This window comes from Cyanistes caeruleus, chromosome 10 (genome assembly GCF_971803275.1).
Source record: "Cyanistes caeruleus chromosome 10, bCyaCae1.hap1.1, whole genome shotgun sequence".
NCBI lineage: Eukaryota > Metazoa > Chordata > Aves > Passeriformes > Paridae > Cyanistes > Cyanistes caeruleus.
In genome coordinates, this window is record NC_141710.1 from 2,847,843 (window position 1) to 2,861,312 (window position 13,470).

At 40.3% G+C, this 13,470-nt stretch overlaps 1 protein-coding gene across 36 annotated transcripts in view; it reads right to left on the bottom strand.

Annotated features, from left to right (window-relative positions):
* Window positions 1-7,145: 7,145 nt before the first annotated feature.
* PER2 (period circadian regulator 2) overlaps window positions 7,146-13,470 on the bottom strand; it is a 48,043-nt gene continuing 41,718 nt past the window's right edge. For all 36 annotated transcript variants that reach the window (XM_086844197.1, XM_086844216.1, XM_086844220.1 and 33 more), the window contains 4 exons: window positions 12,905-13,091; window positions 12,229-12,421; window positions 10,530-10,680; window positions 7,146-9,583 (listed from right to left, as the gene is read on the bottom strand). In XM_086844197.1, the coding sequence (XP_086700323.1) occupies window positions 9,434-9,583; window positions 10,530-10,680; window positions 12,229-12,421; window positions 12,905-13,091 (681 nt within the window). In that variant the 3' untranslated portion in view covers window positions 7,146-9,433. The remainder of the gene's footprint in view (window positions 9,584-10,529; window positions 10,681-12,228; window positions 12,422-12,904; window positions 13,092-13,470) is intronic.

Here is a 13,470-nt window from a genome sequence, read left to right on the forward strand (position 1 = left end):
GCTCTTGCTGCCAGCCACTGCTGTCGAATCAAGCCAATGTTTTCTTGCACTTTAATTTGCATCATACATGAAATTCAAGTGAGGACATTCAAAACAAGCAAAATTTCAGTTTCCCAGGATGGAGCCTGCTGCCAGGCACTCCTGAATTTAATTCCAGAATTCCATTAAAGGACAACTGCTCACTTGTCTCTCAAGGTGGAGTGTTACTGCCTAAATGGCCAACTCAACTGAAAAAGCCTCCTCAAATTTTACATTCTCAAGTCTCCTATGACTCAGATGTGACGAGACCCAGGTACTGCATGGATCACCAAGGTCTTCCATGAAGAGCAAGTGTTGGTGGGTGAATGACAGATGCACAAACTCTCCCTGCTCCATTTGGTCACCCAAACAGGTTTGTTAAGTCCCACTGAACACTGGAGGGAAGGGTTTTCCTTGGTCAGCCTAGCAATGACCACTCTGACTCAGCCACATACCTGCATTTAAAATAAATAGATGCAAATGACATGGGCCAGGTGGAAAATGAAATATGCAAACAAACATAATCCATGTCATGCAAAATAAGTAGATCAGGGGAAAAAAAAAAAAAAAAAAAAGTTGCATGTATTCAAGCATTCTTTGGTTTGGTTGTGGGTTTTTGTTCTTCCCCCACCAAGCAGAATGCTTGCATCCCTACTGCCTGCCCTGGGAAAAGGGATTCTTGCAGTGCTGGCAACACCACGGGAATTCTCAGGTGTTGCCTCCCTCCTTGAACGTATTAGAGTCCATGCCAGGCACTTTTAGATCTTGTGGACACAGACAGGTGGATTCTTTGGCCTGGCAGTCCTTCTGTCACTTTTCCAGAGCAGCATCTCCAGTCACTGAGCTCAGGGTGACACCTGGGACACAGCTCCTTGCCACGAGAACGCAGCGGTGGCTGCCTGAGCAGGAAGAGCTTTAGCTGTGGATCCCAGTTTTCCCCACCACTTCTGGGAAAACCTAGCAGTTTGTGACAGTCTCCACTCAGTGTGCTGTCTTCACCTTTCCTTCATTTCTTGTTGGTGAGAAACCAAACCAAAAGTGCTGCTCCCACTGCACCCCCCCTAGAAATGCAGCAGAATCCTACAGAGATTTGGCTTTCTGGCTCAAATGAAAAGGTTTTGACCTCTGGTCCTTTTTTTGATGCTAAAACACGTGAGCCTTCAACGTTGCTGTATCTCCTGTTAGGATCATGGCAATGGGCAGGGAAATGGGAACTGGAGAGGAGGGAGAGCCCACCTGGTGCTCAGGGTTTGTTTTCTGCAGTGCCTGTCACCATGGCATCTGAGCAGCACCAAATCAAACACACACCTTCCAAAGAGGAAGGGCTCCACTTCCCCTGGCCTTCTCCTGGAACAAAAGAGTAGCATTTTATACATGTTTTGTACTTACTGGCTTTGTTTTCAGAGAACATTTGATATTAAGAAACTCTGTGGACAATGATATTTTAGACATTTTTCTGAATAATGCTGCAAAGAGATTCAAGCAGCCCAATTTATTATCTGGGGTTTGGTTTTCAAAGGACCCAAAATCTATAGTGCCTGGACAGACAATTTTGATTTGACTCATGCTACAGAGCTCAGATCTGACAATGCAGCTCAGCCCAGATGAACACAGCCCTTCATGGGATTGGGTTCTGCAGCTGTATCTTCTTTTGCCAAAAGCTCTAAACATCACTTTTCTCTGTCTTGCTCAAATTTGTTTTGTTTTTTTTTTTGTCTAGACACAGGGCAATTCCAACCTTCCCTGTTCTGACAGCTTTCTCGTTTGTTATGGTCGCAGATTATAGATGCACACAGATTTAACCCCGTGTCTTTCTTTTCTGCTTGTATTTTAACAACTTCTCACTTCCATTCAATTAAACCGTTCCTAAATGTCCAAACATCCTCAAGCCTTAAGAGCGATTCATCTTTGTTCTTTCTCAAATTCTCTCTGACAAGGAGCCCTTGCATCTCATCCAAAGAAAGAAAAATCGTGTTTTGCTGTGGATAAAACTATTTTTAAAAAGGCAGTGTTAAGCAGTCTCAAAGCAGCAGTGCCCTTTGGAGCTGTTATTATCCTCTTCCTCCAATTCTTTCATGGAAGTCACAAACCAGAGTGCAAGAACCCAAATGTTCCCAAGAGCAGCAAGCTGTCACCTTCTATATATAGCCCAGGTGTCACAGCTCAACCCCAGCCTTATCTAGCAGCCTTAGCAGCACAGAAACAACGCTTGGGAGGCTGGGGATACATTTAATTACAGCAATTTAATCACCCTAAGTTTTGGCAACCAGCTTCAAGTCACCTTCGTGTGTGTGTATAAAGGCTGCAGAGTTTGGGGAAGGCTCCTGCACTCACTCCTGGGAACACTACAAATAATACAGATTTCTCTCAGCTCCTCTCTGTAATGAGTGAAAAGTAACACCATAAACTTCACAGGCCTGTGAACACTAAATGAGGTGGTAAAGGCAGTCATATATCACTTCATCAAACTAATTCTGTCAGTGAGTGAAACCTGTAAAACCATTTCCAGTATGCAGTCTGTTCAATTTATATCATTCTGCCACAAAATCGATGTGAGGCTATAAATGGTTTTCTCAGATTGAGATACAGATACCTTTATCCCACCTGATAGCCAAGACAAAAAAGAAAAAAAAAGAAACAAACAACAAAAAAGGGCCAAATAAACAAACAGATTTTCCTTAAAAATCCAAGCCAGAAATCCCTGAAAATTCAATTAAAATTTAAGACTTAAGCATCACCTCATAATGGTAGAGCACATACAGAGCAGGTATTTTAGGGGGCTGGCAGGACTAATAAAACAATGTTGTTCATATGTGTGTTCCTAATCAGGTCTTTATAGCTGAACTCATTTAAATTCACTGCTCATGTAATGCAAAGTAATTATTACTAAAATAATACGAAATTCACTGCCTGACTACATCCAAAGCTTCAGAAGCCTTTACTGAAGAGTTTAGTACCCATATTTTTGCATACTAAAAGACAGTGGAAGCTTAGGACAATGGAAGAATTTCCCAGTTCTTTGCACAATGTGGGAATCATTCGGTATTGCCACGTAGCTTTGGCAGTTAAAAAAATTCAGCTCAATTCTAAAATAAATATATTTCTACTTGGCTTTGTCTCTAAAAGGGAGGGAGGAAAAAGAACTTCACGGCAAGCAGGAGGGAGCAGAAGTTTTGCTGTCCTCAGGGATGTGGGGTTTAGGAAGAGGCATCTCCCCAGGAATGAGATGTGAACAGAAGGTTCTGCCCAGCTGCCCTCCCCTCCCAGCCCTGCTCCGAGCAGCTGGGACAGAATCTCCCCTATTCACAGGCGGGCAGCAGCTCTGCACAACACAAAAAAGGAGGAGGCTTCTAAAGACAACTGCATATAGAGCCTGGAAATAACTCCCGATGGCCACATTCCTGCCATTGTCGCTGCTGCCCGCTTTGTGGCACGCCATATGCTTCATGCACATGCATTTATTGCACAAATTGCAATACAGAATTGCTTGGCCCCAGGCCCTGGGTTTGTTACTGAGCCCAGCACTCCAAAGCTCCTCCTGCAGCCATCCCAGGTCATTCCTGGGTTTTCCATGCCCTGAGGCAGACTGGGTTTTTTTTTTTTCCAATTCCATTATTTCCTGGAGATTTTTTTTTTTTTAAGTAAATTGAAACCTCATTTAGCCTAAACAGGAAGAGAAACTACACTAGAAAATAGCTATTGCACTGAACAATGGAAAATACAAAATGGTTCACTTCCACACCATTTGATACTGAAATACACTGGTTGGTATAGGAAATTACATGTGTTCTCTCACTGCAAGAGAAAAATAACATGATTTTATTTCCTACCATCCTGTATTGCTGCAGAAACAAACTAGTATTTTAGGGCTGTAAAAGACAGTACCTCTGCATTGCAGGTACTGCTCAGCACAGAGTTGTTACTCTGCAATTTAATTAACCATTTTCATCAGAAACCCCTGGTTTTTACCAAATTCAGAAACGCAACTGAGCCATGAAAGAATAATTTCCAAAATACGTGAGGAGAGATCTGCCAGTGTTCAAAACCGAGGCTGAAGTTAAAAGGAGGTGAGAGAAGTTTATTAACACAAGAACAAAGCAAATCCTGAGCCTATTTCATGTGTCAACCTCCATCTTTATCCACTCCCGACAAAACTACAAACACTTAAAACGCTGGGGAGGAACAGAAGTGGCAGCAAACAGAAGGGACAGATGGCCCAGGTTAAATCATTGGTGCAAATTCCGTGTACCACCCCTGCACTCACCTGGGACCTGGAGGAGCTGAGCCCAGCAGGCTCCTCCAAAAGGAGCTGCTCCAGCCCCAGGGCTCTCCAAACCAGAGCAGGGCAGGCACAGCTCACACACCCAACCCTGCTTCTGCTTCCTGGAGCTGAGCTAATTAAAGATTACAGCCAATTAGAAAAGTACATTTGCTGAATTTAGCCAGCACCCTGTGCAAAAAGCTGCAGATTTCTGAGGGAGGCAGCTGGTGACAACAGAAGGGAAAGCAGTAGACCTTACCTTAGACAAGCAATGGTCAGGTTTTTTAAAAAGGAAAAGCATAGCAAATAAATTCTTGGACAGAATTAGAATTTCTGAAGCAGGCAGTGCAACAGCAACACAAGCAGTTTACTTTTAGACCACTCTAACAATTTAAAGAGAGTAGTAAATTCACTATATCCTGTTCTACTGCAGACTGAGGAATGAGAAGTACCCCTTGACAAATCCTGGAATACCAGGAAATTTGCATTCACTCTTATTTGTCTCCAAAAGATGAAAACAAATGAAGTGCAAAGCAGTACATCCCTCTAGGGCTGAGGGTGTAGTGGCTGCCTCACCAAACCTTTCACCCCAGCTCCAGCAGATGCTCATTTTCCCTTCCTGCACTACACAGACAGCATTGTCCCCACCCTGCACATCCCTCAGCGATGCCACCTGCCTCAGGAGGGGCCTCTTTCACGTCGTGTCCTTCAGCTAAAAAGCATTTTCTCACTGAGTGGCAAGTGTTTTCATACTCTGTATTATCCACTGAGGTTAAACACTGTTCATGACTTCTCTGTCTGTGAGAGTCAGTGAAACCCCAGCACACACACAGCTGGTGGAGCTCGTGATTTATCAGCAGATACCCAGAGAAATATCCGGGATTTCAGAGTTCAGTTGCCTCAGTTTCTACCCAGTCTTATGTTGCTTTTCCACTTGGAAAGCCTGGAGAAGTTTGGGTTTAGTTTTTTGTTTGTTTGGCATTTTAAGTTGTTTCAGTGAAGCAGAGACAAAGCTGTAAGACACCTTGTGTCCTGCCCCTGGAAACAAGGTCCTCTTCCACAGCCCCTGAGGAAAAGCAGTTTCTGAGCTGTTCATTACCTTGTTCAATACACTGGGAAAATTTCTTAAGCTCCTTGTGATCAATTCAACAGTGGAATTTCCAGAAGTTACACCTACAAACCTTATCCTCCTTCAAGTCATCTGCTTGTTACTTTGCCAGAAACATGCAACTCATTTTACCACATTGTTTTTTTGGGTCAGAGGTTTATCAGTGCCTTGGGTTCTTTCCACTCTTCTTAGAGACAAAATAACCATTAAGGATCTTGATTCTCAGTAAGAACAGCATCTTTTTTCACCTCTAAATTCATGACAGCTGTTAAGTGGACTAAAACCTGATGCTTTCAGCAGTCTGTTTCCCTTTTCCAAGCAGAGCTTATGTTTGCATTCACTATTGTTGGGCCAACAGCTCCTCAGTATGAATTTTCCCATCATCTTATTTGAAATTCAAGCCACAGAGCTTTCACTTCCCATCAAATAATGTCATGGCAAACTCACCAGCCCTAATACACAAGAAGCTGAAGAAAGACAAACAGTGATGGAAATGCTGCCAAAGATAATCCCAGGACACCAGTGACATCTAGGGGCTGCTGAGGTGGGGAAAACTCGGACAAAGGCTCCTCCCAACAGCTCTGCAAGCTCCTGGCTCTGCGTGCTGACAGAAGATACCTCTCCAAGGAGGAGTTCATGAATGCCTGAAGTCACGTTTAACTCTTATTCTGATTACTTTCACAGCTGAACAAAAAGAAATTACCAAAAGCAGAAATATAAGAGTGAAACACCACCAGGTAGTTTATCCCAGCAGCAGCACTCAAGGCTCTTGTTATCAGCACTGGAATCCAAATGCCAGCACCTGTGGAGTGGCACAGGGGGGTGACACTCAGGTTTGGAGATCTGCCAAAGCTCCACCACACATCTCTCCTCTGCGTGTTCAGCTGAGCCAGGAGCCGGTGCTGTGAGGACAGAAGTGTTTGCAGACAGACACAGACCTGCCCACCAATTTAGGGTTAATTCAGAGGACTGCAAAGGGGCTTGGATGATGTTCAACAATAAATGCAATTTTAAAATGCAGCCAGTGAAGTGCACGACATTCTGCCCTTGGTGTGAAGGCAGCTCACCCGTGTGCTGAGCTGTGGTACCCAAACACCCCGACTGTGCAGCTCACAGAAGTTTCTGGGTCCTTTATGACCAAAGCAGGGCTTGTACTAGCTTGCTCTATTTAAAAATTCCCACAAACCTCTCAAAACACAGCCATGGAAATAAAGAGATAATGAAGGTCTCGTAAACTGAGTCCCTTCTGAACAGGAGGAGTCCAAGCCCTGAGCTCAGCACTGCTCCACTCACCAGATAATTAAACATGAACAGGGAAGCACTCCAGCTTGGAAAGTTTCAGCAATCTTCAAAGACAACACCTCATACCTCGACAGAAAACTTAAAATCACTGAAACTCTGAAAATACAGAATAAATCCAAGGGGCATAACTGAATTCTCTGTCCCTAAGCCACCCCTGCAAAAGCTCACATGGAATAAAGCAGGAAGCACAAGGAAGGTGTCCTCTGGCAGATCAGAACAACACAGAGCCCGCTGCACGTGCTCTTCCAGGAAATGTGCACAAGATTTCAGAACAACTCCTCAATATAAAGATTTAATCTTCCATGTGACCACTAAACTTAGAGGTCAGAAAAGCTGGCAGCAATTTGACTCCAGGACAGGAAGCCAGAGTTTGAAATACCAGTTCACACAGCATCAGTAAAGCACATGTTCTGACTTCTTACTTGGAGTAGAAGCCTCAAGGAACAAAAAGGCAACTAAAAATATATCTGTTTTATTTACCAGTTTTCTAAAAAGCAAAGTCATAAAAATTAGTCACAAGTGGCAAAACCAAAATATATTGCACAGTGTACAGAAAACATTGTTGACATATTGACAAAGTGTCATCACAAATAAATCATCTTACAACAGTTTGGAAAAATTACAGCTTCAGAATCTTATCTATAAATGGAGGCATGTAGATTTAAAGTTACAGGAAAATATTTTAATACCACCCTGTAAATGCAAACACTTTAAGGATGCAAGATTAAGTCCATAAGTAAGCACATCCACAAAATGCTCTAAATATACTTTTCTCTTCCTTTCACTAAGTTATGGTTACAAGATGGTCATTGAAAAAAAAAAATAATAAAAGAAATGAGGATAAATAAAAAAAGACATGGGGGGGTGAAAAAAAAAAGCATGCTAAAGCAAAGAAGTTCAAAGTGGTTGAGAAGTCTTTGAAAATTATTTGTATAATTATGATGCACTCCTTTTATATAAAGCTTTTATTTTTCCCAAACCCTGGTCCATGTTTGTGTTTCCATGTAAAAATGAAATATATTTCATATGTTGGTATAGCTGCACTGTTCCATTTATGATTAAAACATTTAACACATCGGACGTGAACACCAACACTGGAAAATTTCTCATTCACTTTGTATTTACAAATATTTACGTTTGACCTTGCTGAACTGTTAAAGACAGGCATCAGATCTTGCTGGGTAGTGCTTCACACTACATTTAAGATATTCATTTTTTAATATCGTGATTCTGCTTGTTTCACAAGCTGACACACTTTACTACCTGCAGAACCTGTCTCCAGTGCAAATTTTCCAACTAATAATGAATTACTTGGAACAAATTATTTCTTCCACTAAGCAAATACCAGTCACTTTTGTGTGTTTTTGGTGCCAATGTAAATTCACATCCTCTCTGTATACAAACAGAAGTATTTGTATAGAATTAAAATAACCTTAATTTTCAGTGAATAGAAATGTTACCCTAATAAAAAAGGAAATGCTTCCCAAGAAAAAATATTTTAAGACAAACATATCAAAGTTAATTCAATTAACTTTCGTCATTTTTCACCCCAGGACTTACAGCTGACATCTAGCAATACAGCAACTAAATGTCCTTTAACTAACCAACATATTAAAAGTTGTTCTCTCATGTTCTCTTCCCACATCCAACAGACATAAACAGCACAAGAACATAAAGTACACATATTCAAGTCAATACAATCAGAGGCATTAAAATGAGATCTTTGACAGCAAAGGACTCCAGCCACACTAAATTTGAGATTATGTAAATTGAATAGAGTGAGTAAACACTATTCTCAGAATCACTTCTTTTTTAGAAGAACTATCTTCAAATGACAAGACACATCTAATCCTCCCTTGCCACAATTTGATGTTTGTTTAGCCACATTGGAAAAACTGATGGCCAACCTCCTGACAGAACAAGTCAGAAAAGAAGATTAAAGTTACCCCAAGCTTTGCCTAACTGGGGCATGGCCAGACATCCTCCGTGGTCTTAGGTTTTTTAAATCTTTAAGCATAAGGATTTCTTGAGTGTAAATTCTCAGAAATTATGCTTCAAGGTATTCAACAGTTCATAGTTTTGCAGTGTCCATTTAAAGAAAAGGCTACAAAGTTGTCAGCACTCCTCTACACTTACACATCAACATGAACTCTAACCCCAGACCATCTCACAAAATCAGCTCAACATTTCTCTTAGACAGAAAAAGTTCCTACATTCAGAACTAGAGGAGACAAACAAAGAGGATGGGATCAACTGGTATGAGAAGGGCAAGTGTGAATTGATTTCCTTGAAGGTTATTTCTTCTACTATGCTGGACCACTTCAAATATTAAGAACAATGCTAAAGAGCCACTAAGCAAAATTGCTCAACAATTTATAATGCTGAATCATCACCAGGAGATTGAAGAACTGTATGTATGTGAGGAGATTTCCAGCACTTCTTAACCCACTCTACAAAAAACAGTAGGCATCAATGAAAGTTTCTAGAGTTTATAAAGAAATACTTGAGGCATGTAAGTGCAAAATGAGTCTTTTAAAGAAAAGTTATACCATCTTCAACAATGTCCTTACTGGGAAGAGATTGCCACCATTTAAAAAGAGATTCATTCACAAATGACTCTTCTAGAGCAAGAAAAACACATGTACTTTTATGAACTGCATTCATCCTGCTGGATAAAAGATTAAAACCTTTATGGATCCTTCACTGTCGTTTTGAAGCAATTTTCAAAACAACAGGCTCAAAGGCTATGTTTGTTCTTCACTGACTTGATTCAGAGAAACCAAGTTGTTTTCTCCACTATCTTCAATCATTTCATTAAGGTCCATTTCATGGATTTCTTCATCATATGAAGTATAAAAATTGCTCTGTATATTGTCCTCACAAAAAATACATTCCTAAAAAGAAAAAAAAAAAAAAAGAATAGAAGCACTCATAAGTAAAATTTTAAAAAAAAAAGCTTTTCCAGGCATCAGTCCACCTGCATGCAATCCTTGATTCCAAGGGAACCTTTCCACCTGTGCTGTAGCAGCACAGCAGATATATTTTAATCCAAAACTTTTCCACACACCAGGATTTTATAAAGTGCAGTAAAATCAATGAAAGTACTTGAGAACTCTACTGGAAAGCCACAGATCACGAGCTGGGTGCTCAGAGGATCAGGGCTGCAGTAACATTAACACCACAATTTGGATTCCACTGCAGCTCCTTCACACTGACTTTTGGAACACTCATGTGCAAACAGAGCCTCTGTGTTTGACAGCTTTTGTGCCAAAAAGCCACAAATGACAGAAAGCTTAGGGAAAAGGAAATGCAATCAGGTATTTGCGTGTGAATAAGTAAAATACACAGACAACAAGTAAAATTGCATGGATGCTTTGTTTTGTTGGGTTTTGGTTTTTTTTCCTTTCAAGCCATTAAACTACTTAGAAGAATCATGATCCTGAGTGAGAAGTCTGACAGGAAAAAGGATCAGCATATTGCCATTCATTTTGTACTTTGAAATCAATGGACATCCATTTCTGCACACAAACTAGAGATTTTGATGTAGTGAAGTTTCTGCTGTGTTGCTAAAGCACTTCAAACAAAGACATGGAAATTCAGAAACAGGAAGGAAATTTCTTATACTGTATTCACCAGTACTTTAATTTCCTCCATTGGAAGGAGGATTTATGCTAAATTGAATCAAGCTAGAAACCACTGCATGGAAGTTTGAATTTATTTTTTTTTCCTCTGCATAATTGACCAAGCTTTCATAGCAACAGGAAAGGAAGAGTTTAACATAGGCAGCTAATAATTTAAGCACTATTATACATGCAAAAGTAATTAACTCATTACACTTACAGAATTAGCAACAGTTTTTGGCAGGCCACCTTGCTGGATCCATGGATGAACTTCAATAAGCTCTCTTTTTTGTTCTTCTGTAAATTTTGGCTGTAGTTTCTGCATTTGCTTTAATTTCTGCTTATCTTCTTTTAAAACTGTTTCCAAATCCCTAAAATAAAATGTATTTAGAAATTGAGCTTCAGCAGTTTCTGGGCTTCGTGCCTATGTGAGGTTACACAGTCAAATACTAACATTTTTAAAGACTATTTTTGTTCTAGAATGTTATGCTTAGAAATCTTGTCTTGGAAGAAGATGAAATGTGATTACTCCAGCTGCTCTCTGCATTTGTAGACATCTCGGCTGGCTCACTGTCTTTGCAAATCCCATCAGTGAGAAGAGTTTTCTTAGAGCCATTCAGGCAGCACCACCAGTGAAACCAGCAAAACCCAGTTTCCCTCTGCTGCTGCTGCAGTTCCAAGCCCCCTGCAGTGGGAGGACAACCCAAAGCAGAGACTCCTTGCACACGAGATAAAGCAGCAGTGTAAGATGTGTTTAAGAAGGTCACCAAGATTGAACTAAACTTTAGAAAAACAGCTTTATTTCAGCAGCCAAAATTCTCTCTCCCTCCAAATGCCCTACCTCCATTCAGGAACTTACAAAACCCCATCCCACAGCAATATTTACGAGCTGTATCCCTTTGTAAAACACGACAACAGAAAGCAAGATACTCCAAATAATTTCTATTCCTTACAGGGCACCTAAGAACAGGCTGGATTTACTTCTTGGGCATTATTCTCTGACAATGAGCTTCACTCTTCTCATCAAAATACTCTGGTAGGCTTTGCTGATTTTATGGGCTACTGGAATTCCCACCTATGGCTGTCAACACTTCAGACAGCAAAAACTGAGAAATGTCAAAGTATTTTTAAAACTAGAAAAAAATGCTTAAATTCTTACAATGTATTTTTTGCCTTCTCCATCATGCCTGTGCTTCTGTATTTTGAAAGCTTGTTTACCTTCCCTTTCAAAGGCTTGTTTTTACTGAAACCTCTTATTCTTCTCAAAACACCATTCAGTGCTCCCAAGAAATATAAACAAGTAGGTTAAAAAAAAAGAATCCACAGACTTGTCACCTCTTCTTCCCCTGTATCTCCTTTCTGCTACTTAAGTAGTAAGTTTTTTATGGTTTTTATGTGTTTTATGTTTTAAAGAAGTTTATTTTATTAGAAGCCTTATGATTTTTATTTTCTACTTCCTTGTCCTAATTTATGAAGAATAATGAACATATGGAAGTTAACAACTCAGAAGAAAATGCACAAGTCCAAGAGCAGCATTCCACTGGATGTGGCATCTCAAGGATAACAGGCAAGGACTGGAGATCTTCCAGGCCAGACCATGCCTAGATCTAAGCACATTCACCAGGGATTTCTGGACAAGTAGTTACAAATCACTAACTATGAAACAGCTCCCAGAAAATACACACAGTTCATTTCAACTCAGGAAATTGACCTAAAAATACAGCCAAGCTTAATTAAATCATTCTTCCTTCTTGAGAAGTTCTTGGGTAGTATACAAAACAAAGGATGCAAGAATTTTTCTTGACACTAAGCTGACCAGTTTATTTCTCCTCAGACAGAGATTCCTATCCATCTCCCCTCCTGTACACTGTGCTTCCCCTAAACACAGAATGTGTGAAGGGCTGTGCCACTGGAATTACCGTGAGGGGAGCTGGTAAGTCATCATCACTGTGTCATCTGTGTTAGCCATCAGCAGCCAGATGGGATCCTGGAGCACATATTTGATGAAGTGCTCACTTTCTTCCATTTCTGTCTTCATTTTGGTTTTATGGTGATTCTCTGAGGAATCAATGCTCCCGAAGTATTTGCTGGTGTGACTAGTTTCACTGCTACCTGTAAACAGATTTAACATTTCATTATAAATTGTCCAATACTTGGATTACCTGAATACCTTTGAGTGTAGAGAAGTTTAAAGAGAACTGAATGTATAAATACAACCACTATTCTACTCTTTTTAAACAGAGGGAACTTTCACCCTTGAGTAACTGCATTAATCTTTTAAAAACTCAAATTCTTAAGTAAAGTCTCCATTAAATTTCAACAGACTAATTAGCTCACTTGAATTTAAAAGTTTAAAATGGATGTGAAGGAGTATGGTCTTTATATTATTCCTTTATACCTGCATAATATCTTAATGCCTGTTTTACACACACTTGGAAAAGTCTCTATTCTGTAAATCAAGCACAACAGAAAAACATTTATGTAACGCAATAAGAAAGAAATCAAGGATAAACAATGCAAGGAGAAGTAAACCCAAAGTTTTTCATTTGCTGCTCATGGTGCTTGCACCAGGAGGGTTCTGGCTGCCTGAGTTACCTGTCCTGCTCCCTGACATGCCACAGCCATTGGAGCCAGAGCCCAGGGACTCGGCAGCTGCAGACACACCGCTCCCTGAGGAGGCTGAGCCAGTGCCTGAACACGCATCCTCCTGCAGTAAAATGTCAAGCAGGACACTGGACATGGAGAGCTCATCGCTGTTTTGAGCATCCATTGGAGATTCAGCCTAGTGATAAGAAGAAGGAATAAAATTTAAAAATCCCAAACACCAAAAATCAAAGCTGTTTATTACTAAATATAATAGCTTTCTGACTTTAAATTAATAAATTCTCAGAAATTATGCTTCAAGGTAATCAACAGTTCATAGTTTTGCAGTGTCTGTTTAAAGAAAAGGCTACAAAGTTGTCAGCACTCCTCTATACTTACACATCAACATGAACTCTAACCCCAGACCATCTCACAAAATTAGTTCAGCATTTCTCTTAGACAGAAAAAGTTCCTACATTCAAAACTAGATGAGACAAACAAACAGGATGGGATCAATGAGAATTGATGGGATCAATGGAATCAATTTGTGAAGGACATATGGGACTGGCTTCATTTAT